The following is a 27,830-nucleotide window of genomic DNA, read 5'->3' on the forward strand; positions in this document are numbered from 1 at the left end:
TGTATTTATAGCATTCTCAGAAAAATAGGAAAAGAGTCCAAGGTCCGGAAAGAAGTTCCTGTGTCATCCGATTTACTCCCCTGCCTTAAGACAGCCATGTTTTTCACATACACTTGTCACGTTCAAGCTCTTAAGTTTGACCACAGCACTCCCGATAAGTGCTCCAGGCCTTAATGAATGAATAGAAACTACCTTATGATTTTCAACTTATATTTAAGATAAATGAAATGGTTAACAGTTGTTCTTGTGCCAACATCGTTCCTTTACTTCCTCCAGTTATGTCCAATCCCTTGATGTGTTTATAGAGCATGATCAGCCATCGATTCCTGTGATGGATTCTCCTGTACCTGATGCTCTTTGAACTCTTGCTTGTGGGAACTAGAACCACTTGTGATTTTTCAAGACAAGATCTTACCAGTGCCTTGAATAGCAATGTTAGTATTGTATTTGCTAGAGGAAGTAGGCTCATGTGTCTGATACGTTGTAAGTTAGATATCCACGTAAGTTAGTTAGTAATACTGTAGGCAGTTGAAATATCTTCAAGTTTTTATGCCTAATTACAACTTGGCAAACACAGTAAAAATCAGAAATCCAACTTCCATGTCTGTTCTGCCGCCTTGCCACACTGCTCAGAAATCACCTGTTTTCTACTAGAATATCACTCATAACCAAAATTTCTCAATAGCTGGAGCAGGGTAACTACCCATCCCCTTGCTACCTCTGAAGGAATCTCTGCAAACACAGATCTCCTCAGCTTCTCCTGGTCAGTTAAACCAACTCATGCTCCTTGCAGCCCGGATATGTCTCCTAGTATTTTGTGTCTCCCGAGGTGATCCAGTAAATGGATCTTTTGTATGTACAGATTTCCCTGATCATGCACTTACTGCTGCTGACTACGATGCGACCTATCTATTGCGTTCCCGTAGAAGTTTACGGCCATGTACAAATCAGTCAGACATCCCAGTTGTTTAATGACATGATCAGTACATTTGCAGATGGTGCACGTAAGTAACACGTGTACGATGACACTGCACTTAACATGAGGATGTCTTCACAATCCTGTAAGCAAAATTTAAAAGTTAAAATTACAGAAACTATGATGGCCGTTGTCTGCCTGTGTTTTGTTCTTTGATTGTCTATCTGGCAATTAGTTAGAACTGGAGTATTCAGCTCCTTATAGGGTGAGGCAATGTGATCTGGGGCAAACAGTATTTATGTTTAACATTAAGCATAGAAATAGGTCTGTGGGGCCTACATAAAGCATATGCTTAAGCATATGCTCAGCATATGCCTTGCTGGGTTGCATCTTAGTACAGGCTCCCTGTCATTTTGTTGGCTTGTTGTTGCATGTTAATGAAATTGAACCATGGTGGAACCTTCTTCAGTACCTTCTCAATTTTTTATTATAAGCACTGTCTACCTATGCTCCATCAAACCTTTTTCATACGAACCATACATTTGCATGTACACCTTCCTTCTGCTTAGGGGCTCAGCAGGAGAGACGTCTGCTCCCAAGGAAGCTTCAGGACAGTTGTTTCTTCATGCCACAATCTAAACCTTTTGCGGTCTGTCAAGTTCTCATTGCATTCTCATTGTCATAGTCGTCCTGCTACAGCTAAACTTCTGAAATAATTTCTTTTAAAAACTGAGACAAAGAAAAGTCAGCTTCACTATTTTCCAGAACTAATGCTTCATACTTTTTTTCCTTCCTTCACTGAATGTATGAGTTGGCATATAAAGTATATTGGCCTGTTGCAGAGGTGAGAGCAGGAATGCTCTGCAGAGTCTTAATGATTTGGGTTAAAAGAATTTACTACCACATGCAAATTAGGATATAGAATCCTGCCTGGTAATAAATATGTGTTTGTAGATTACCTGCCATGTTTAAACTGACTAAATAAACAATCCTTGGAGTAAATCACCAACTGATTTGGCTCCTTAATTTTGCACATATTTTCTAAAGTAGGTTACTGTCTCTAGCTCAAACTGTGAAACTGGCAAACACCACTAATGCAAGTCTGACACTCCTTCTCACGCAAATCTGGGAAGCTCCTGTCCTCTCCAAGTATCTGGGCACTGCTGTCTACCTCAGACAATGAAATCTGTCATTTTCCAGCCAGATCACCCCCACATCTATCCTGCTGTTGATCCATCCACACTCTGTATTGTAAGCCAATTGCTCCTCTCACCGAAGGTCCTTGGGGTAGAATTCATTACAAAGGGTGGTAACTATAAAGAGCACATACTAGAATTAGCTTTAAAATTAATATAAATACTGTATCAGAAAATTACATTTTAAACCTGCTTTTTATATCTTATGAAATGGCAAGGAGTAAATAACAGGTAACTTAAAATCTGTTTAAAAAAGTCATTAGTCCATTAATACTGTCTGGTAATACTCATCTTATAAAAGTTGTCCTGAATACCTTTGGGGGAAAATATTCAGTTGGTTCAAGTCAATCAAACTCACAATTTACCCTACAGTACTCAGCACCAAGAATGCCTGTAATATAACTGTAGGGGCTGCTGTTGGTGGGGAAAGGGGGGTTGTAATAAGAAATATTTTCTCTTTGAGCCTCTTTCATACTCTGACTATATTAAATAGAATAGTCAAAAATATTTTCAGACACAATCTATGTGGAAACTGCCAGCTTGTTTTGAAACAGCAACAGAGTCTGTATGCTCTGATTCAAAATATACCAGGCAAGGTAACTTACTACCTTGTTCTTCAAGAGCCTTTCAAAGCCTGTGTAAGCAAGCAGGCAACTAGCATTCTGGAGTTTGCCCCCTGGTTAGCTCGGCAGCTAGCGGGCCTGGGATTTCAAAGGGGTCTAGACTCCATGGCTACGGAGCAGGAGGCAGAAAGACCCCGAAAGTTAACCATGAACTTGGATGCCTTTGATCTGATGCTCCTATGTGGCATTTAGGAATTTGCAATATATTAAGTTATTAATAAAGCTGTAACGATAATTTTTGGAGTTTCTATATGTGCTTCCAAAAAAAACCCAACCTCCTTTCCTTTACCTCCCAGTTCTTTCCAGAATTTTACATGGAAAGGATATTCTAACTTCTGATGGTCTCTATCCTTAGGTAGTTATGGATTATAGTTATTAACCATGATTAACTTAATTCTTTGAACAAGGTGCAAGCGGGTAATAGCATGTTAGTACTCATTTAGGCTTTGATTCACAAAGCACTTGCTCACATTTATTTAGTTGATGTTTGGTTGGATGTTAGAGCTCCTACCTTACAGCTGTAGGTGCTCTAACTCTGATCAATAATGGAATTAAACTTCTCCCAGTGAAGATATGCGTCTTGTATTCATGAATAAAATGAGGGCGGGGAAACCTTTCTTGACTTCTCACTAGCCCTTTTTATAGCTCCATATAAATGTGGAACAGAAGGGGTGACAGAATGGCTCCCTGCAGCACCCCACACTTCAGCACTTATCAGGAACAGAAGCAGCGATCACAACTAGCTATCAGGGTCTCTCGGAGAAAATAGAGCAGGTGTCAATGAGATTCCCACAAGTCTTTTCAGTAGCCTCTCTCAATGCAAAGTATTGCTGAGCTGAGGTAGTCTTTGTAGTGTTACCAAGAAATATAGGGAGTTATCAAGAAATAACACAGCAATATATATTAAGTATTTAGTGGAACTGTAGCAATGGTAACTGCAGCTGTATTCAACCTGACGGACCCATTTTTGTGCATTTGCGCAGTCATTCATTTCCTACTGCGCTACCTCTGCCAGATGAAGCCAAATATAGAAGATTAATCCCGGATCTTCCTCTGCAAAAGTTAGACATGCTACTGGGGTTAAACTTAGTGTTCTTTTACCTCAGCATCTAAGATGAGGTGTGAGCTTAGTAGGAAACCTGCCTGACCTAGGTGACTGAACAGCAGTCTCTGATTTTGCAAACTCATGCGTTCCAGTAGCGCTTTGTGTCTGCACAATAATTACGGGCGTTCCTTCCGTCGCAGCGTTAGCTATCCAAGAGCCGAGTATCTTAGCTGATCGTTGGGCATTCTTTTTGGCAGTGAGGAGTGTCTGACGCTTCCAGTGGAACATTCATCTCGCCTCTGTCAGGGGTCTCTATTAGAGCTACTTACAAACCCATTCACAAAGAACAAATTTCAGGAGGCAGTGAAGTAGGAACAGAAGTACAAAGCAAAAAAGCCCTTTGCTCCCCCTTTCCCCCCCCCGCTTTCTTGAAGTAAGGATCTTAAAGACTGCTTGAAACAATACTGAGTAAAATGCTTTCAGGCGTATGACTGTTAATTTCATTGTATTCGTTTGGATCCTACTGCCAGTATCATTAAGTATTTGAATGCTACTTCAGCTCCTTAGAAGCAGAGAATTCCAAGTAATTTTAGTATTAAATGCAAGGCCTACTGTTTGCATGAGTGCGATTTATATTGGCTTATTTACATGCATACTTTTCAGGTATGCAAGACTCATCTGTTCTTCAGCAAAATGAGATTAATGTGGAAATGTTAGTGATTTGTATGCAATCCCTCGCTGAGTGTCAGCAATGCAGCCTAAGCTGTTCAGATAGAAAAACTCTTAGGAGGACGAAGCCCTAGTGCTAAAATTGAGTGTTGTCTTTTAAAACTTGAGTAAGAGTTAAGCATGCTTTATGTAAATATATCAAAGCCACCTGCTAGAAATCATTTTGGCTCTGCAGTGTTCCAAGAGTTCTGTACTTGTTGGGTCTGAAAATAAATATCATGTTGCATTTCATAGCTTGAGTGCGGTACCATCAGTGATTCAGTTCCAAGCTAAAAGAAGGCTTGAAAATAGTGTCTCCTCTAGCAGCCTGAAAACACTGTAGGGATTTGAGGCTTTAAGAATATTCTGTAGCTGTTATAGAAATCCAAATTTCAGTCAAAGACAATTTATCAAAAAAATGAATAAAATAGAATTTGCCTTAATTTTTAAAAGATCTTTTAGAAATTCTCAGAGGTAGCTTGCTGATAGCTGCAGCTTAAAAAGAATGTAATAAAACTTTATTTACTGCCACATATCTATTTCTGTAGTTCTCAAGAAGTTTAACGTGCATCTTCTTTGTCACAAAACTGACTGAATAATAGCAGCAGAGTTCAGATAGTTTCTGAAAAACAGTAATTCTCTCAAGCAGTGGAGAATCTGGCCTCATTATGAATACAAGAGAATACAGCAATGTGCATGTTACCTCAGAGGTACAGCTAATTCAGGGTTCCTGTTGAGCTGAGCTGGAATTCTGTTTCAATATTTTGTTTACTTGGATGAATTAGTGTCTTGAGTCTCCCATTATAAAAAGATGCACACATTCATGCACACATTCCAACTTACTCCAACATAGTAGGGCAGTTTATATTTTTAATTTATTTTTTGAAGCTGTATTACATTAAAAATTCTGATTTTCCCTTTGTTTTCTCCTGAATTGATGTGGGAACAGTGCAGAGGGAGAATGACTTTTTTTTTAGCCCTCAGTATTTTGGCCTCCAGTGCGTCTGCCCACTCAGTAAAGTAAATTATAGTGGGCAGAATATATGTAACGATACAGCTGAGATTGGCCAGTATGCAGAATGCCATTGGAAACCTTTTCTGCATTTTATCTTTTTATGTCTAAAAGAGCCTGAATAGAAGAGGTATTAAAACTCCTGATCCTAAGATGAAGCCATGAAATAAACTGGCAGAGATGGAAAATACTGTCTAGTTTGTCCTGTGACATACCATCAGTAGGTTAAAGTCGCCTGTTAATGTAGGATGTCATGCTTTTTCTACAGCTGTAGTTTGGTTTTGTGGGCTTTTACTATGTGTTTGTTTGTAAGTACTGTATAGAGTTGGGATATCTAAATAAAGAGATTCAACGTTTGCGTGCATTTTACATTATTTTGGTGCAAATTATTACAGTTAAAAAGCACACTGATGTATAGTGATTTGATTCCCTACCTATTGACTCCACTGGGAGTTTTGAAATGGATTCCTGTGGATGCCAAGATGTATGCCCTGATTCTGTGCCTAGCAATACAGTGAGCAACATTAAGAGTGTCAGTGTTGTCTGTAGAGACACATTAAATCACTGGATGAAAACAGCTGCATCTCCTGCTTGTAAACCATTGAAAAAGACCTGGTAACTTTGGCTGCTTAAAAAATATTCTGAGATCTACGCTTTATATCTTTCCGTTTGCACAAAGGAGTGAATAAAGCTTATAAGCAGCCTTTAAAAATATTTCTCCATTCCTATACGGGAGTAATTTTTAGTTTATCGTTTCAAGACCCAAAGTCAATCACTAGTTTTTTATCCCAGAGCAAATGTTTACAACAGAGATACTAAACACTTGAAAATAGAGTAGCTTATAATGGAAGCCACAGCTCATCTTTAACTTTGGAAGGACAAGCAGTACCAATTTAATTAAAGCTGTATTAAAATAGGACTGTCATTTGTATCATAGTGTTTCTCCACCCCTCCAAGAAGTCCTGCTGCCATTTTGTACCACACATTCTTGTCTTGTGCAAATTAATAGATCGTTTTATTTCCCGCAGGAAATCTGAAGACTTTTATAGCAAAGCGTCCGGTGTCAAAATGAACACAGGTATGCTGCTTCTGTGAGATTTTTCTTTATTTTTATGTGTTATTTAGTAAGCAGAGAAGGTCCCAAATTTATTTAAATTTTCATGAACAAATTTTACTTTAGTTGGTAGTGAACTCAAATTAAGCAAGATCTTTTAACAGTATGTCTGCTTATGTGCATTTGTATTCCATATATAAAATTTGCATACATGTTTATGTATGGATATATATGGATATGTGAAATATACATGCATGTGTAGCTTTCTGTGCTTAAGTTGTAAGTATCAGTTTTGTGTGTGTATGGTTTATGTAAAAATATGAGTATGAGGACATAACAGCTATGGAAAAGTGGTGTTAAAGCATCACATTTTCCTAAGAAAATGCACATGCTTTAAAAATGCTTTGTTTTCATTCTCTACTGTCATTAAATTAAGGGCCATATAAATACTACCCTGTATTATTAGCTACACTTGCATAATCAGGTGAGGATAACTATTTTGTACTTAGAGGGATTTATATTTTCTCTCAAGTTGCTGTGATAGATGTATTGCCCAAATGAAGTACTCTGTAGGAAGTTATCTTCGTGATCCGTGACAACGTACTAATATTTGCTCCTGAATCACTGAAGTCAAGAGATAGTGCTGCTGTTTTTGCTGGAAGCGGGAATAGGCCTCTCGAAAGCAGGCTGGTGAAATCCTGGCCTCACTCATGTCAGGTGTACATTCTCAGTTGCAGCCAACTCTTTGTACTCCACAGGGGATCTGTCTGGTTTGCAGATTAACTGTGGCACAAGGATAGACATATCCATCCTTTCCAAACCAGTTGGTTTCATCATTGACCATAGTGCTGCACCAGGACACCTGGTACGACAACTTGAAATAAGGAAAATGTGTTCTGTGGGACCTAAGGACCTGAACTACCTTTGAAGAAGCCAGTTCGGGTGTTTCAGCAGCACGCTCTAAATCAACAGGATTAGCTTTTCCATGGTATAGGCTGCCATTATCCAAACCACTGTATTAATCGGGCTTCCCGTTGTCTCAGACAATGACTGGAACTCAGTAGGACCAGGTTCTTGGACAGATTTTTTAATACAAAATTAAAATATATTGGCTTATTTGAAACCACTACGTTTGTAAATATAATAAGCAGGAGAAATGAAATTTCTCAGTTGAGTTTGTGGGGTTTTTTTCCCAAAGTTTTGGTGGTTGTTAATTATTTTACAGGCGCTAACCAGTGTGGTGTGTTTTTCATTTATGGAAATACTATTTGAAATTTGTCCTGTCCTCTTGCATTTTTAGTGAAAACGTCTTTCCTAAACTTGTCAGTCTGTATAATTAAGGTAGTACTGAAATACTGCATGCTTCATAGAACTGTAATTTCAGAAGTAACTCAGCTAATCATCATGCATTTGACTGTGATTACATTGTGTATTGCAATCATATGAGTTAAAATCATACGATAGATGTCATTTTATAGCTTCTACTTTGAAAAATGTGGATAGTCAGAGCGGTAAATTGCCAGTTTGTGCTACTGCAGCTCTGAAGTATGACTTTTTTCTATGTTGTACTAAGATTTTTCACGTAAACTAGAAAATCTCAAGAGAAATAGACGTAAGATTTAAGTAATCTGTGTGGCTGGATGACTTCTGTTGGGGATTGGGAGTGTTCTGATCACACAGGAGCCTTAAAAACTGACTTAAAGGACCTGAACACACTGAAATCCTTTCCAGTTACCTAAGGATATCATGATTGTAAGCTGACCTGTAATCTACTCTGCACTTACACAGTGAAAACATTTTTCGTTTTGTGTACGCTTGATATTAATGTGCATGTTACCAGCTGCACTAAAAGGAAGTATTGACAACAAATCTGGTATTTCCTATCAGTTCTATTGATGTAGATTGTTTCCTCACTGCAAAAAAAAAAAAAAAAAATCCAGTGAGTAGGGTGTAAAAGTGAATATCTTGCACCTGTCTGTTGATAAAGCATCACTTTACTAAGGAAGAGACTGACTGAGGTGGAAGCTGTTCTGCATGGTGTTCTAGTCTAGTAGTTTCTTTTTTTTTTTTTTTTAAATATGTTGTCTCTGAACATAAAATGGGTGCTGCAGGGTTTTTTTTTATATATTTCACTGCTTTATGACAGGAATTTGTGCATGACACAATTAGAGGTTATCAGATACTATTCGTTTGCCACTCATTTGTTTTAAAAATATGCATTTCATTAATTACTCCTACAGATAAATGAGCACTCTAGTTTGACGCCAGTAACTGCTGAAGTGGCAAAGCTAGTGTATATGCAGCTTTAAAAAGAAAAAGTAAATCTACTGCTTAGAGTGGGCTCCTGTAATCCAGTGTTCCCTGTGGCTGCAGACTTGGCAGTCTGTCTCAGCGAACCCTGCGGAAGATATTTTTGTCTACAGAGAAAATGTTTTGAAGAGCTTTAGTTTTCAGTACTCTACCATATATGGGAGGGATTTTTTAGCATTTTATATTAATTCTGTACCACATGGTAGGAAGGAATATTCAACAACATAAGGCAATGAGACATGCTTGCAAAAGCAAAGAAATTAGACGTAAGATATAGGGGAGGTTTTCAGAAGGACCAAAGGTACTTTGGCTCATAGTTCCTTTTGGTGTTCAAATGCTGTCATAATTTAAAAATAGTAGTCTAATAGAATGTGTGCCTTTTTAAACCCAGACTGAGCAATCATCAACAGAATAATGTTTTAAACTATATATAGGGGTTTTCATCAACGAGTCTTCAAGTACTTTACAGATTTGATGAGCATTATTAACTTGGTGAGACATTTTGAGCAACTAAGTCACAGAAAACCTGAGCTACCCATGAAGCTCACATCAGATTAAACTACAGGACAAATGTGCTTATTGTTCATACTATATATGTGCATGCATAACTGATGTTGGGGAAGAGGTAATTGCGTCGAGGAATAATGAATGGATACAAGTAAATAGAATAAAGAATGCATTAATAGAATAACCCATTCTTTGTTAATAGAATAAAGAATGGAGAATAAAGAATGGATACAAGAATCTGCTAAAACAGATTCTTAGTGTCCATCCGTAAATATTTTGGCTGAGTTTCACACAGATAATTCATGGTAAATGCAGCTAATTTTAAAGATATTAAACAAGTTAGCTGTTTGCAGTAGATGAAGCACATAAAAAGCAGCCAAGAGTGAAAAAGTATGCAGCTCTGGAAGATCGCAGATATTTTGTGTTTGTTAAAATTGTTAATGGAAGTCATCACACGCACTAATCTTTTACATTTTGTCTGGCAGACAAGAATAGAAATTCTTGGGTCCCTGCAGAGTTCCTGAATTGATTGTGAAGCTACTTTTAGATCACTAAAGCAAATTAGGTGGGCTTGAGTGTTTCAGGCATTCTACAAAAAATGTACTTTTTTAATCATTATTTGTTGTAATTTTGCAGCACCAAGTAATAGTAGGTCCGCCTGTGTAGTTAATGTTAGGTTATGTGATAAAAGCTCGTCTGCACACCCACAAAGGAGCTCTGAGAAACAGTGGCAGGAGGGGAAGCCCAAATAATAGCCTGCCCTGCCAGGATACTCCCAGGCCCATCACAGGAGCCATCAAAGATCCATCTCCACAAGCCTAGAGGAGCACAAGGGCAGGCAGGAACCCAAATTAAGGAGTCCAAGAAACGAAGAGAGGCACAAGAGCCTCCCTTGTCGAGGCCCCTCCCAGGACTGTCCCAGGAGAGCCTCAGCCAGGCATGGAATGAATGAGGATCCACTCAATGTCTGAGCCCAGTTGCTGGAAGGATCCACCTTGTACATGTGTGCGTATGTATTCTCACTAGCGGACCATCATCCTTCTGATGGTCCTTCATCCATCAGAGGGGGATGAGGCCATTGTGCCGTCTGTGTACGTGTGAGTGCTCTGAGTGTCTGTGATCTGTGTGGCCAGCCATGTATGTATGTGGCGTATACGTGTGCTCTTGCGCATGCGTCTGCTGGGAACACATCTCCAGACTCACTGCTGGTTAGACCTGGGGACATGGAGAGGCAGCAGCTTCATCTGTCTTGGACTGTTGGATCCAGCGCTATATATTTGCCTTAGGAGGTCAGAATGCAAATAGTGATCCCTGGTCTAAAGACTTCTAAACTTGAATTCACTGTGCAGACAAAGGGGAAAATGATACCGTTCACAAGTACAGTGGATAGAACAATGATCAGCAAACATTATGTTTGGGTGCCATTTTTCTTTCTTTGAGCTGTAAGAGCTTATTAAAAATTTCCTGCCTCCGGCTGCTCTCTCTCACCTCTTCACAAGAGGTCACCATCCTTTCATCTTTGCCGACTTGGTTTATACCACTGCTTTTACTGACTCTCTGAAACAGTCTTTTCAAAAAAACCCACCCTATGTTCCTAAATGAAAGTGATGGTGTTTTGAATTGGCTCCATTCTGCTCTGGAGCAGGACCTGACCAATAGACTATGTGTCAAATAGAGATACAGCTCACTTTCGGTGATGCTGTCTGTAGCAGTTGTTGGGATTGTGGATTTAGGGGGAAAGGGTTAAAGTACTTATTTGTGGAGAGAAACAGAATTAAGGGAGGGAGAGAAAGAAATGAGGAAAGGTGAGGAATGGAGAAAGGCTGGAGAGAAAAATTGTAGGAGGGGAGTTGGCAAAGGGAGAGGAGCTGAATGGTGAGCTAACAAGAGGAAGAGAGCATCCAGAGCCCCACTGTGAAGAGCTTAGGATACCTACACAAATACACATCCTCCTAGCTGGAGGGCAAGCCACCACCTTGCATGTCTTTTCCAGTCAGTGGGCGGCTCGCTTTTTTTCTCTCTTTAAAGGTAAGTCTGCAACATTGATCGTAATATTCAGTTCATCCCTGTATGGCCCTTGCTCTGCAAGAGACTGTCAGAAACATGTCTCACCAGATAATCCTTACCTCCCGTTTCTCCTTCATTTTCTGCAGTACCTTCTGAGGATGCTTGTTTGTCTTTTCCTGATTTGATGGGAGTATGTAGGGCTTGCAAAAGAATATCTAGGCACCAACTCTGCTAAGTTCTGATTTGGGCTGGACTTGCGTTTTAGGCAGCTGTTTTGATTGTGAATTATTGCCCAACTTCATATTCTATTACTGCCTGCAGACCTTAGCTGATTCAGGCCTCCTTTGCTTCAATGTTAAAACAATACCTAGGAAGACAGGATCCTCACTCCTGAAGAATTTGTCATGTCAAAAGCATAGAGAATTGTGCGTATGCATATACATATTTGCACACATTTCATTTTTTATATATGCATACATTTTGTATAGCTTGTTTCACATACCCACATTTGTTCTTGAGTAACAGCTGTGCAATATTAATTGCTTATAGTTTACAAGTGAAATGAGTAGGTGATCATTAATTCAGCCTCCCTTACTGTTTTTGAATTTTCTGTTCTCTAACCTTTGAGCTTTTTGGTGTTATTTGGACTTCAAGAATCTGGGTGAATATAGTTAGTATTTGCTGGGTATTTGATGGAGCTGTGAAAAAGGAATACAAGCTGAAATAAGTCTCTTGAAGTTCAGCTGTGCAAGGCCGTGCAGATAAGGGAAGCAGTTTGAAAACTGCCTCTTTTGAGGCAGCGTGCAGATTCTTCTGATCCTCATTCAGATATGATGCCCTTGACTTAATGGGAGCCTGGCCTGAACAAAGATGGAAAGATGGAGTCCATCATGCATAAATATGTACTTGCCCACACACATTCGTATTTTATTAGAAATTTTGCACAACTCAGTATGGTATATTTGTGCAGTTGTGTCTTTATCGAGTGCTAATTGACTCTCATTATTTTGTACAGATACTGAAAATGTTATTGCAGGTACAGACTTGCGTATGGGCTTCTATATATAGGGGTAAATGTTGTATGCATATACATATATAGTCAGTTACAACATCTGTTTTAGCTATCTTGTAGGAAGCCATGTCAAACACTTTGCTAGATAATGGGTCCACTAAGTATAAAAGTCTGATTCAGTTCAGTTACATTAAAAATTAATTTGAAGCAGAATTTCTTGAAGTCACAATGATGAAATATTTGTAGTGTTTTCTCATTGTCTTCCTTTCCTCCCATTTCAGTTTCTCTATCCTGAAATTCAGGAAGGTAGCTCTTGAAAAAATACAAATAAAGCATCACTTTGAGTAAAAGATGTGACAAACAAAATTGTTTGCCTGTTAGCTTGTATTAATGAAATAAAGTATGCTGTCAAAGTCTGCCAATATTCGGAGAAGAACAGAACCTCAATATCAACACATCATCAAATCTCCTTGGAATTACTTCTGGTGTATGTCGGGGGGCGGGGAAGGAATACAAGAATGGAAAATGTGATTTTAATTACCATTGCCACTCTATATTTATGTAAGCAAACTAAAACAAATGTGCAGATTTGACAGCCTTTGTCTTTGTTTCACATGTACAACACCAATAATTAATTGCGGCTAACGTATTGCTTTTGACTATTGCTGACTGAAATCATGTGGCCTTTTGCCTTGAGACTTGGAGTTGGCAATGAGTCTTTGGAACCGCTTACTTACACCTGGGGCAGTGGCTCTGATGTTTGCCAACCTTAACAACTATTTAATGCATATCCTGCAAGACCTGTGGCCAGAGGGCTCTGCTATTTCGGGGGAATATTGGAACCAGCAAAGAAATACCAGGAGCTCACTTCTCTTGCAGATGTGGGTTAAAGATGTCTCTGTGGCTCAAATTACTGCTATCATAGGAAATACTTTTATACTAATAGGTTGCAGGTCTTCCTTAAGCATAATTTTATAAAACTCCCTGTCCTGGGACATGTATAAAAACTGTTAGGGCCTCTATCGTAGTTGTGGTTCTTCATGACTTCAGTGGGGCCCTGTATGAAATTTCAGTAATATCAAATATGCAAATTAAAAGAATTATTATATTGAAGAGCAGAAAAACATTCTAGTTAAATACAATCAGGAAGAATATTTATTAACTTGCTTTTACAACTCTGATAGAGTTGCTAAAAAGCTAAGCTGTGGGAAAGCTACCTTCTAATAATAACAAAGTATTTATAAAACAGAATGACAGCTCCAAGTGAGAGAGGAGCAGAGAATAAGGAAAGAAAGGAGTCACACAAGATCCAGAAGAAATTTTTTTTCCATTCCTGATCGTTCAGAGTGATTTTAGATTTCTAGTCATTCGGTCGGGATGTTATTGGGTTCCACACATATTTTTTTTTTATCTTCCATTAGATAAAAAAGAAGCGAAGGGAGGGAGAACAAAGATGTTCCATGAAAACAACAAAAAAATTATGCCGTCCTTAGTAATTTTGTTTCTTGAGCTTAAAGGATCTAAAAGACTGAACAAAAGCACTTTGTCAGCTGATCAAACATAAGTTTAGTTTATGAATGGTGTCTTTCTAATGCATACAATGAAATGATTTTACAGTGCAGATTATTGATTAATATTACTCTGGAATGCTTAATCCTTCATCTTGATTACTTGTTTCTTTTTACTAATGAGCTATAATTAAGGAGTCTTTCAGGTAACAGAATGTATATCTTTCCCTAGTGGATTAAGTATTAAATATTGCTTTCTTTACTTATTTTCTGTGAGGTTTACTGTTGTTTAAAGCTTGTGAAATTTTATGTATTCTGCTAATCTGCGAAACTTGCAAATGTACACGTTCCTGCAGCAGTTCCCTAACTGCATGCTTATTTTCATGTATGTTTGGCGTATCTCACGCTGTGATACGTTGCATGTGCTTGCTCCCTTTGTCTGGGGCTGCTCTCTGTATTGTTTTGTGCTTCCAGATAGCGGTGGGTGTGCTCGCAAACGTGCTGCAATGTCTGTCACATTAACAGCTGTGAAGAGAGTTCAGAGTTCTCCAAACCTATTGGCCTCAGGTATAACCGCTAACCAGTGAGATACTACTCCTGAATGCCTTTTCTATGGTGTTACACATTCCTGCAACATTACTCTGCAAGGAGGAGAAGGGTAACCGTATTTTCTGTTCCACTGACAGGTCTGTTACTTACTGCTACAATGCTCTTTAAAAAGTAGTCTTAGTTTCTCTCTGCCTATGCTTAGTAGCCATTATTGAAAAAAAAATAGGAAGACTTAGGAAAAATCAGTTATTTATAAATTAATTTTGCCTTTGATACATATTTTGGGTCTCAGGTCCCCTGGTTTTTTTCAAGATAACATAGCATGAAGAGTAGGTTTTATTACAAAATTTGTTTATTGCAACGTGCTTTAAAAACTCTTCTCAAAGGGAAAGAATCTGAATGTTGTTGTAAAATGATCATCAGAAGCCAGATTAACCTTAAAAAAATGATTTAGCAAGCATGTTTTCCTACAAATATTTAAAACAATAAAAACATGCAGAATATTCAGTAGACAGGCAGAACTGCTTCTTAGCAATACTCAAGTCTGGTTTTGCAAAATTAAATCTTAATGAGTATCAGCTGCCCAGGTTCACTGGTGAATTAAGTAGTTGTTAGATATAAATCAGTAAAGAATCTTGAGTGGTGTAGACTAATTTACACCAATCTGAACGTGCAGTGTTCACACCAAACAAGTATAATACAGGAAGCTGAATAAAGAATTAGCCAGAAAATAATTGCAAGATAAAGTCTTTGTTTTGTAGATCTTTTCAAATATAAGACTAATCCCCAGGAATAAGAACTGTTAGAATTTATGAAACAAATTAAAAATTTGGTTGCTACTCTTTGTAAGGATAGTGGAAGGGTTATTGGGATTACTGCATGTATGTAAATTTAAGAAAACATTGGGTTCTTATTTCTTAGTAACCCTTCTAACAAATTTTTATCATTTAAGCATGCAATACAAGCCTCTTAATGTCTTGCTTTGTTGCACTTAAAATTTGTGATAAGGAGCGCTCTTAGTACTATAATTATTGTACATTAAAAATATTTTTAGTCTGTTTAGAGATGTTGTAATTCTAGTTTCTTTAGGAGAAAAAAACACTAATATATCTACAAGTAATCCAAAAAAACACCAGCATTTCAAATCTGTTCTGTGCTGGCAGTATGTATGTATCAGTTTCTGTGTTTTGCTTTGAAGTGGTGAAGAAAGCATCACACATTCTGGCGTGAAAGGGGGGAGAAAATCCTGACAGTCTGTAGGCATCTTTCTTGGTTTTGAATTAAACCTTTCCAGCTCATCTTAAAGGAATGATATTTCTTTTGATGCCTAGATTTTAGATGGTAGTATATCACAACATCGACTGGGAAAAAAAACCCACAGCAACTGTTTGTTTATTATTGGCTGTCTGAAATAGCAGTGATTAAATAACAGTGACTCTCAGCGCACTATAACCTTCTGTAGAACTTGTGCAATAAACATTACGCAGTTACCTGTGGTCTAATATTCTGAGGTGTGCTTAGGTAACAGGAGGGAATTAGGTAACCGAACAAAAAGACTCCTACATATTTTTCAAGTTGTGTCATCATGTTTTTATTTCTAACACAAATTAATATTGGATGTTTCTTTTTCAGGATCTGATTCTCAGTCTCCAGATTCAGGTAAATAAAACACTGTGTTATTTTATGCATCAGTGTAATACCACGTAAGTGGATGAATTACAGCAATCTTCCATTTATTTGATTTCATTACTCCATACATTCACATTCTTTAAAGAAAGCACCACTGAAATTGTAATAATAATTGTAATCAAATTCAGGTCTCATTTGAAAGCAGTATTTCCTATAACACAGTATATGTTGTCAGAAAATGAATTGTGTGGGAGAATACAGACTGCTAATTTGCCACCTTTAGCTTCAGTGGCACTTGCAATTTCATTTTTAGTCCCTTGCTCAGGATTGCAAGTTCTGCCCACCCCACTTAGCAGCCTGCTCACATAATGTGTTGCTTTTCCCAGCCTCTTACAATATTTTGTCTTCCAATCTGTAAGTTGTTGAGGCAGGATAGTATCTCCCTCTGTGTTTGGGCAATGCCTTGAGGGCTTTTCAGCTCTGAGGACAGAGACAAAACATGGTTGGTTGGTTGGTTGGAAAATCGAGGTGTCATTCAGATTTAGAAATAAGATGCATTATTGGAACAATTAATCGGGCATTGTGGTGAAATTTGGTGAAACTGCTGTGACCAACTAACTTTACATGAGCTGGGATGTTTTTCAAAATCCAACGCAGCTGTGAAGTTCAAGAACCTAATCTGTGAAAGCACTTCAGCCTGCTTTATACAGGGACTGAAGCACCAACATCTCAAAAGGACTCCCAAGGTTAAAGTCCATAGTCTGTATGCATGTTGTGGGGAGATATCAAACTGCTACCAGCAGTATTGGCAATGCTTGAGTTTTCTAAATTTTAATGATAAATATTTTGTAAAGTGGCAGCTTTAGCCCTGTTCTTATAACTTCCACGGTGATAACAGCAGCAATGTCCGTTGTGTAGTAGCTAAACTTTTCCACAGTTTGTTTCATAGCTGGGTTGCTATGATGATAGCAATATAGAGATCTACTAATCACAAAAAAAATGGCTTGATTTTTTGTTTCCTCACAAAAGCTTGGCGATCTTACAACGATGGAAGTAGAGAGACACTGAATGGAGATGCTAGCAGTTCATCTCTTACCGCAAAAGGTTTTAGGAGCGTGCGGCCAAATCTACTGGATAAAAAATCACCAACTCAGGTAAAACTGACCACACCAAATTTCATGCTTTGACATTTGTGTGTGGATTACTCTTGGGGGATAGCATATATAGATGGAATACCTCTATGGAACATTGTCCTAATGTCTTCCAGATAGTGCGAATCACCTGTTCATATGGGTTGTTACAAACTGACTTCCTGTATAGATAAAGTATACTCCACACAGGATGCATGCCTCCAGGTTAATTACCAGAAATTGCTTTCCATGAACAAGACAGCCAGCTAAATAAAAGTAGGTCATACACAAATAAAAGCTTCCTAGGAGTGTTCCCAGACTTCAAAGAGTATTTATGAATATTTTACACTCAGAGAAATGCATCAGTCATCAAAATAATATGTGAGGATAAACGTTTATTAATTATAAGCTAGACAATGTTTCTGCCTGGTTTGCAGAACAATATAATTAGAGCACACTAAAAAAACCCCACTTAACTTGGAAACATATTTATCTGTCCAAAAAAGACCAACGTACCAACATCAATACTGTCTCTGTTACTCTTTTAATTCAAAGGTTTAAGAGGCTCTGTGTGTTTTATATATGTGTGTTACCTGTGAATAATATCTTGTTATCTAAGATCATGGAGTACATTTTGGAAATTACTTACATATCTGAACAATTTCACAGTAACAATTCTTATTCAGTGTAATAATTGGTCTTTTAAAAGAAAATGGACTATTATGGGCTCCCTTCTGATCCAAGTTTACTCTGAGCAAATGGAACATCTAGCTTTCTAAACACAAGCTGTACAGCCCTGCACAGCAAAAGGTGGTGGGAACCTGACCAGTTCAATTGTCCATTGAATTGAGCAATGTTGGGATGAAGCCCCTTAAGTTGCTAGTTCCTTTATTTAAAGATAAAAGTTAAGCTGAGTTATACCTCCTGCTAACATTTACTTTCTTTCTGTTTCTTCTTCAATGTTATTTTGCTGTGTGTGGATGCTTTTGGCAAATAAGGCACCTCTGCCACCCCCTAGAAAAGAAAGTTTTCGGAAAGCAAGAGTAACTAATCACAAGAATGAAATTAATCTCCAGGCAGTAGCAACTGGTCCAGCTAAACACCTTCCCACAGATACTGCCTATTACACTAACGAGAAGTCTGTCCAGAAGACAACGTCTTCTCAAATATCTAACACAAGTGTGTCCTATGCACAAAAAATGATTAAACCACTGACCTCAATCTCCAGTGCAGGCACAAGCACGGTAGCTGGTATTAGTACTACTCTCCATCAAGGCCAAAGGCAACAGTCTCAAAAACGTAGGGTATCTACCCTGAAATTAACCCGGACACATGACCCAGCAAGTAGCATTCATTGTAATACACAGCAAGAGCTCAAGCCTGTTGAAGTGCCAGTATTTCCACAAAGGCCTGTCTCACCTGCCTGTAACCCCGTGCCTGAGATACACACAGCATCTCTTTCCATTCAGATAGCTGCCATCCCTGACAATAAAGCAGAGCCTGAAATCCAAGAACATCCACCTAGTATTTCTCCAGACACTTCAAAGATGTCTTCAAAGGATTTGGGACAAAAGTCTACAGTTCTTCCTTCTTCACAGGCTGCAGAATGCCATGTGGTATATTTAATTTTTCCATCTTTTATTTTAGATCATTCATGAGTCACTTAATAACCCTCTGTTTAGTTATACTTACATTATCAAAGTTAGACCTTGTGTTTTCTGGGTAAAACTACCTGTCATATGGATCAAAACAGAGAACTGGACAAAAAGGTTTTGGAAGGGTATTTAAAAAAAAAAATTAAACCAGCTGAGCTGGAAGGTAGATTTCTTTGTTCCTCTGTGAGCATGTTATGGAGTGCAAAGGCACAACAGGAAATTAGTGAATTGTGGGTAATGCATCTGCTTAAGTGGCTCTTCCTAGAGGGGAGTGCATTAAAGCGTTATGCTGCCATAAGTGCTGGAAGGATTAAGCATGGATAGGAAAGAAGGATTAAGTATGGGGGGGTGGTTCTACAAATGCAGCTCTGCCAGTTTGCTAGGGCCACCAAAAAATGTATTTTCTCAGTCGGTGCTGTCTGCAAGACTAGTCACTGCTGTCTCCTATGTGTCCTGTGCAATAGTGCTTTTCAAAGAAAATGGGTTGATAAAATCTTTTGTCAACCACCTCTACATGAAGTAGCACAAGGCACTGAACTTTTAAGTCCCTCTGTTTCCCCTATACCCTATGCCTACTGAGATGAAAATTCTTTGTTAACTATACTGATCTCATCTAGGAGAAACGGGAGTCTCGAGCACACATTATAGGACCAGAGGAGTCTGAGCAGGGTTTATCGCCATTCAGAAAGTTACCGAGTCGAATAAAATAAGCCTGGGAGCAGTAAAGCAGCAGCAAATACATACCAGGCAAAAGGAGAGCTCTGAATAAACTTTGTCATTTCTACTCTGCTTTACCTAGTCACGTTAAGATTTTTCTACTTAAAAAGTTAATTATTCTAGTATATCTACCAATATACCAGCTTATGTGAGTTAGAAAGCCCTTTGGTTGGAGGTAGGCATTGCTATAGGTCTAGGCATATTTGCCTCAAAGCTTTGTCTGAGCGAGGATCCCATCATGGCGTATTTGTGTTCATCTAGTTCTGCTGAAATCAGTGGGGCTACTCTGGAGTAAATATGGCACAATCTTGCAAACTTAAAATCCGTTGACAGCCCTGTTGTCAATAGTAGTAACACATCTGCTCTCTCAGACTGTGGTTCTTGCAGAGCATCGCATTCAACCACGTCTTTACTCTGGAAGCCACAAGTATATGAATAAGCTACAGGATAGTTTTACAAGTTGTAATATGTCAGTTCCCCCCTTCAACTCCCAAGTAAAAATTTTGATCAGAACAAAGCTCTGTGAAATTATATGGCAACAATTTGCAATGCTCCTTTTGAATTCACTCCATTAACAAATGGGAGCACAGAAGAATTAATCACATTTGTCCTTCTCAAGATTAGAGACAAAACTATCATCTTAAACCCTTCTATTAGGCTACATAAAATTTAGAACATTTGGAGAAAAACAAGTTGCTTTACCCTTGAGAAGAACCAGTTTGCTACTTAGTGATTTTTGTCAAGTAGAACGAGTCAGTTCAAGCAAGAGCCACCATAAAGAAATCATGTCAGAAACAGTAATGAAGGCTGAGCAACAGCTTTTTCCGATAGATAGGGTAGGTATGAAGATTATAGGAGGCAGGCTCGCAAGCCTTTTAAATATGGGCATCAAGGGATATGGTCAGACAGTACAACAGATGTAGGTGTGGCCAATACAACTTCTCCATCTATGTTTTCTTTTCACTTAAAAATAGTTGTTCAGCGTGTTAGCAATATGATGCATCATATATGCTCAGATAAAACCAAGTGTGTCTCAAACAGAAAGTAGTTTTATGACAGCTAACAAGAATTAGGGGAAATACCTTTTCTATGATCCGGAATAATACTCAAACTCTAATCAGAATGACTAAAAAGAATTTATCTCATAGCTACTTTTTTTTTAGAAGTTTAAAAGTCCAAACACATTTTGCAATTTATTTTTATTTTAGAATCTGTTTTAGTTTCACTATGAGCTGACAAAAGTCAGAAAAGTAGCTGTGACTTGTTTGGCAATTCTACACTTATTTTTATGCCTTCTTGGTTTCAGTGTATGGGAAGAATGATCAGAAATTTGGCAACTGGGTTTCTTTGAATAAAATGATAAAAATTTCATTTGATCACAGGGATCATTAAGGAATGTAGATAGCTTTCAAACTGCATCCATTTATTGATCTCTTGCCTGCAAAATTCAGCCGACAGCCTCCCTGATGTTCAACTTTGAAATAAATTCTAAACATTAGTATGAAGAGGCGTGTTTGCATCACAATCAAGTCATGGAGCCAGTGGGGTTTTGCTGGCTCTGTGTTAAAATACATACCTAAAACTAGAGTACAAATCAGCATGTGAGGTGGTGTAAAATTCTACATCACATGAGGTCCCAAAGCCAAGATGCCATGGGCTACAGTTAGAAATTGAGGCTACAGCTATATGCCTAAAAAGGTTTCTTTTCTGACTCAGATCTCTGGTTGAAATCTTGGAACTGTTCTAACTAAAGCCAAAAATTATGATCCCCTTTAGCGCTATATCTCATGGTATTTGCAAAGTTCACAATTTCTCTCACATAGACAAATTAACTTCAGTATACTATGCATGACAGTACTTTCATTTTAAAAATTGTTTTAGATTTGCAAGCTCTACAGGACTTTGTACATCAGTTAAAATACTTTTGTATATGCAGATAATAGGTTGTTATGTTAAGCTATATCCTCTAGGGATGGTCTCCGACTGTAGATTAGGCCTACCAGCAATGTTCAAAGCTGCCACAGAAACTCTCAAAAACCAAATGCATTTAGAAAGGCGCTGTAAAAACAAACAACTCCCCCTTTGCATCTGTATGTGGAGGAGAATGAGGTAAGGTTGGCTAATCATCACTTCTTAAGAGGTGGTGAATGAGAAATACTGTGCATGTGTGGGTCTCTATGTGTGTAGGGAACATGTACAACTATATTATGTCACAGAGCATGGCAAAATTACAGCCAAAAGAGAGCTTGTATGGTCCAAGTTCATGCACAACAATTTTGCAGTATTTTTTAATGTATCTTGTTATGTTTGTGCTCCTATTTGCACTTCATTTCAGAGCTTGTCTGCTGAAACTTTAGGAGCAAGGAGAAGTGTGGTATGACTCACCAAGTGACATTTTGTAAACACTCCTACTCAGAGAAAGGTTAAAACCCTTAAAAGTATATATGAAAGGAGAATCATTCAAGTTACTCAATATTAGGTTTTTTACATTATTACGGTCTCAAGAGATGCTGCTGCTGTGCACCGTATTGCAGATACGGGAGAAGTAACAATCTATTTCAACAGAGAAATTAGTATATGTTATTATGAGACAGATGGAGGTAAATTCTGTTGTCCAAACTTCTTATAAGAAAAAGTTCTAAACTAGTAAAGAATTCTGAGCTGCATCTTCTGAAATAAACACCTGGTATTTTTATGTTCATTTTGTTCCTGGGTTTATAGGTGTCCTCCTGTTCTAGATACTGCTCTCTCAAACTGTGGGTGAAAAATATTTGTGCTGTTTGTTTGAACTCCACAGATGAGTGAACACTTGGCTTAGTCCTGGTGTCCTGGAGGAATAAAAACTACTATACTAGGTGTTTACAAAAGTGTTTCTTTTGCCAGCCTTATAGCTGTAGACAAGCTGTAGACAACAAGGAAAATAAACCTGGCATTCGAAAAATTGTTTCTGAATCAGTTTAATACATTAGTGTTTGTTAGGTATTGACAATACATTGAGTGATGTCGAAGGGAGAGAAGAGAGGTGTCAATGCTTTGGGGACAGACGGCAAGCAAAGAAAGTCGAGCAAATAATTTTCATTTTAAGTTCTGTATCACTAGTGTGGTTTTGCACAAGGGCTGAACTCCACCTCCTTATACTGAGTTTAGAATAAGAGGGCTAGGTAGTAAAAATGGGCACAGGAATATAACTTGCAGCCTTCCAGTTTGGAAATTTTGACATCAGCTTTTAACAATTAAAAATAGAGGTATTTTTACCCATTTGTGCAAGCGTATGGGTGTAATTTGACTGTTGACTACTAAACTCTGCTATGCATTAACAAAATGAGTTTATTCACTTATTTCTGAGTCTCCTTATCTGTGTCTTGACTGTTGAAGCAAGGCCAGCACTTTGGTGTCATTAGTAATCTCACACCACCCCCCACAGATCTTGCGTTAAAATGGTAGATGACTGGTTTTGAAACCCATACTAGGGTCACATGTTTACTTCATGTGAATTGGGTAGCAACTCTATTCTTCAGGCCTGACATTTTACTATTTGATGGAAGGTGAACATTTCTAAGGACCAGCAGAAAGTTGCGCTTGAGACCTTCAATTCACTTCAAGACAGTGATGACATTTATCTCTCTCTCTCAAGCATTGCTCCACAACCGAAGAGAATTATGTAGTCTAACTAGTTTTTCATCATTCTAATTGATTACTTGTTTGGCATTTAATCTGCTTGACTTTTGCTAGCGTTTCTTGCGCTATAACGATTACAAACCTAATCTGAAGCACACTGAATGGAACTGGTATTAAAAGTTTTCTGGAATGCATTCAGCCTTGTCCTTCTCATATTTTTCATAGTGATGAAAAATATGGATCAGTAGTAGCCAAACATGTCTGTTTAGACTTTACCAACACTCCATGTTTTTTAAATGGTGTAATCAATTTTCAAAAATAATGCTGTTTTAAATCACCATTTCAGCCACTCTTTCCCAGAGTGATGGTTGTACCTATGACAGTTCTAGAACCAGGCAGAATATTCAAGTTTTACTCTGCAAAGCTGAAAAACTTCATGTTGGGAATCAGTACCTAGAATTGCCACATTCCTTCTACCCACGTTGTAGAAATGGTAACTTTATATTCTTTTTAAGAATTTAGCTTGATGAAATCAGCTATTATTTGCCAAACACAATTAATTTATTTCTTTAAGAACTCAATTTCACTAGCTCTCTGGATGCACCCTGAATATCTCTTCTTGTGTTATCCATCCCTTCTTTTCTCAAGCATGCAGGCAATCTTCTCAGTTCGAAACCAGAAGGCTTACTAGGTTTCTCGAGTCTCCAAAATTTCCTGTTATTTTAACAATTTAGAGATCAATTTACATATTTTGGCTCAGTCATATGTAACTTTTCTTCTGGGGATGCTGAGAGGATATCTGATCTCAAGAACTTCAGGGCTTCATATTGGCTCTGCCTCATAATTGCGTTATGATCTCCTGGTTCATGCCTTTTGCTGGAGATCTTGAATTATGACATGGATGATGAAATTCATCATGAATGATGGTTCTGTCTTCCCTTTATGTATCTGTGAGGTGAAATTACTGTTTCTTATATGTGTACGTAAATGCACACATCTTAAACCCCTGATATACTATGCTGTACAACCAGCTGTTTCAGATCTGCATATGATTGCTTTTCATGAAATTATTTTAATAGTATTCCATTGTTCTTTTGAAGTTTCCATTGGCAAAGTAGTTATCTCTAAAAACCATATCTCCTTTTACAGTCACACACTCAATTACTGATTTTCTGATTAAGAAGTAATCTGTTCAGATTTACTCTATGCAAAGATTTTTTTTTTCAGTTGTAGATTTGAAACATTGCTGTGAATAAGATTTAGATTTTAAGCTGTTTGACTAAGTTTCTTCACTGTTTTAACTGCAGATTTTAGCAGCAGCTTCTGGCTATTTTGTGTACCCCAGAGGTCCAGTAATGCCAAAGAGTTCTTTTGAACCGTTTGGAACAAGTGATGGATATCTGTTCACATGCTTAAGATTCTTTTCTGAAATGCTTATTCATAGGGATGGTCCCATTGACCTCAGTAAGGTTATTTGTGTAAATTCTAGTTGATCTCAGCAAGAATTATGGAACTAGACCCCCAGTGACCTCTCATAAGTAGCACAATCTAGGTTGTGTTCCAAGTCTTCCATAAGGGCGTTAGAAGATATTTTCAGATTTTGGATTAAAATGCCAAAATGGCATTTTAATCTGATGGCTTGAAACATTTTTTGAATGATTAAAGACATCTGCCTATTCTGAGCATAGGAAATAACCATAGTATTATTGGTAACAATGTGATATCTATGAGTAAATGTTGCTTTTTTAAGTAGCAATTACTGCATATGGTATCTTACTGTCCTCTATTTTACAGAAATTTGAAATCCCAAACACTCTTTCCCTGCAGCTATACCGGAGTTGCTCAGCCCTATCGAAAGTGAAACCATCAGTGCTGAAGTAGGCAGTATTTTGACATACTTCAGGAATTGCTTGAAAGCTTGTGGCTAATAGGCAGTATAGAAGGATTTGTGCAGCTGTTTAACAAAGATTGGATGCCAACATGCTTTTCCTGTATCTTTAATTCAAAAAGAAGTTGCAAATGCAAAAAGCCGGTTTTAGGACTAGTTTAAACCCAGTGTCCTGTGACTAATTTGAAATAACAGAACATAAAGCTCCTACATTGTGTGGCGGTTTTCAGAAGGCCTCTCATGAGGACATTCCCTTATACTTTTAAGGAATTATGCTGAAGCCAAACAACTAGCGTGTTTTGTTTCAGTATGAAGTCATTCCTGTCCTGTTCTTGTGCTCCCAATCTTTGTTGTTCCTCAGATTTATACCAGTTACCCTAACAATCCTTGTGTCCTCTAATGTTGAAAAGACTCCTCTGCACACACCTTATCCAGTAGGCTGGCAGGGTGCTTCCAGGGTGCTTGGAAATTCTAAGGTCATCCAAACATTTTTATTAGAGAGGCAGTGGAGAAGACGTATTCAGTCACAAGAGGCAAAAAAGTCCACAACTTATTGCTTGCAGACATATGAACATTCAATATTAGTGTTTCCATTTAGCTTGCAGTCCTGCCCATCTGTATATTACAGTTAATTTCAAAATGATACCTGTCCTTTAACAAAAAAGAGAGCAACATTTACAGAGATCAGACTTGCAGGTCCTTTTTTCCTTTTACAAACAAAGTGAACATGACATTCTCTAGCCTCATATTTATGTAAAGTATAAAATAGTGTGAACCTTCTTGATGCACAACTGAGATCATTAATATATGCAGTACATTGTGAATATTCATCCCCAGCACACTATGGTTTCTGGCATTGCTTCCGCTAGTATTTGATGCATTCATTTCTTTCATGTTTTCCTACTTTAATATAGAGCATGGTTGATTTATTTCCTAATCCATGTGAATGTGAACTTCCTCGGGCTGCTGAAAAACTTACACTTTTGTAATTCTCCTACACACAGCAAGAGGCAAAGGGAAAAGTTTTTTATTCATTTGGTAATCTGTTTCTTTTCTTATTTTTTTTTCCTCAAATCTCAGCTTGGAAACCAGAAAGTAACTGCCCCTGTGATGGAGGTAAATGCTTCACAGACACACAGACAAACAGCAACAGAAGCTTCTCCACTGCCTCTTCCTCCTCCTGTGGTACCAGTTAACAGAGCCTTTTTCTCACCAGACAGTGGCACCCATCTAGTACCGTATTCTTTGCCAACGCTTGATGATTTTTTGCCTTCACGCTTTTATAAAACCCCAGCCCTTTCACAGTTTTCCCATAAATGCCCATACCTAGCTCCTGAAAGTATTGTCCACAGGAACGAAACAGCCTCTGTAAGCACAGATTCTGCCCTGAGCGAGTGCTCCTCCCGCACAGTGAGCGAGTGCTCCACAGCCATCCTAGATGAGCTGCAGACTTGTAGCTATGATACTACTGACTGCTCTGAAACACCTTCCCCAACCTTGAGCCAGATGTCTGCTGTGTCAGATGGCACCACCTTAACCAACACTGCTGCCACTTCTCATGTAATTATGCTTCCTTTTTTCCTCCTCCGTTTTCTTCAAACAGGTTGTCAAAGGGGAAAAGAATTCGAACTTGTCTGTTACCCTGTTACACAGACAAGTATGCCGTTAGTAGTTGTGTGTTCGCAGTCTGGCAGTATGTTTTGCAACAGTTGTTTAAAAAAAATCATTGGCATAGCAGATTTGGTAATAGGAAAATTATACTAAGTTGTTGCACAGTTGTATGGCCAGCTAAGGTGTATCAAACACTTTGCTTAAAAGAAATGAAAATAAATTCAATAAATACCTGTTTCAAATGTAGTAAAAGCAAGCGGTCTGTAGAGTTTGAAGAGAGTTGTTTAAAATACTGTTAGCAACGTACAGGTTTGTGGAGTTTGTAGCCTCTGCTGGTTTTGGTTTATACTGAGGTACAGATTTCAATAATATAACTTGTACATTCATAGTAAATGTTGGCAATATTTAACACAGTTTTTTCCCCAGCCATGATCACTGACAGCACCAAACTGTTTCTCTCCCCTCTAACTAACCTTTTGCTCTCCTAAGCGCAGTTTCTTACAGGAGTGAGCTTCATAAATAATCTTGTAGTACGCAAGTGTCCTGTTACTTTTCTCTTGGTTAAGTCAAGGAAAAAACCAGCATGCAATTAGACATTTTATACATACATTCACTTTTCTGTACCTTAGTACACTCATATATGGGTAGAAAGAAGGTATGGAATTTGGGAAAAATCCAGATCACTTCTTATTTCTTTCGAGATTATCTGCATGATTAAAATGAGTCAGAACAAAGCCTTCATTTAGATTGAGCAATTCATTGCTGAATTACAAAACAGAGAGATGTTCTGAGACCAAAGTTTTACTGGGTCACAACAGTGTTCAAACTCTACAAATACTTCAGCATGCTATCATTTTCAAGTCTGAAAAGAACAGTGTGTATATTTTTAAAGTTTCATGTATATTTTATAAAAAGTATTTTGAGTCCAAACTTGCACATAGTCACCTGGGAAGTCAATGATCTGTTGTCAGTGCTCTGGATGCTGTTAAAAAAAATAATATTAATAACAGGCTTGTAAAAGCTGTCATTCCTAAGTCTTGTAACACAGCTCTGAAACTTTTTTTTTTTTTAAAGAATCAGTACTGTGAGTGTCTGTACAGCCCAGTAGCTGTAACCAAAGATACCATAATCAATA

General features: G+C 38.0%; 1 protein-coding gene across 1 annotated transcript in view; it reads left to right on the plus strand.

The window, feature by feature from the left end:
- The first annotated feature begins 6,546 nt into the window (after nucleotides 1–6,546).
- Nucleotides 6,547–27,830, plus strand: part of SORBS2 (sorbin and SH3 domain containing 2) — an 88,688-nt gene continuing 67,404 nt past the window's right edge. The window contains exons 1-3 of the mRNA XM_075500198.1: nucleotides 6,547–6,578; nucleotides 16,080–16,106; nucleotides 17,106–17,230. Of these exons, the coding sequence (XP_075356313.1) occupies nucleotides 6,569–6,578; nucleotides 16,080–16,106; nucleotides 17,106–17,230 (162 nt within the window). The 5' untranslated portion in view covers nucleotides 6,547–6,568. The remainder of the gene's footprint in view (nucleotides 6,579–16,079; nucleotides 16,107–17,105; nucleotides 17,231–27,830) is intronic.

This window comes from Mycteria americana, chromosome 4, assembly GCF_035582795.1.
Source record: "Mycteria americana isolate JAX WOST 10 ecotype Jacksonville Zoo and Gardens chromosome 4, USCA_MyAme_1.0, whole genome shotgun sequence".
Lineage (NCBI taxonomy): Eukaryota > Metazoa > Chordata > Aves > Ciconiiformes > Ciconiidae > Mycteria > Mycteria americana.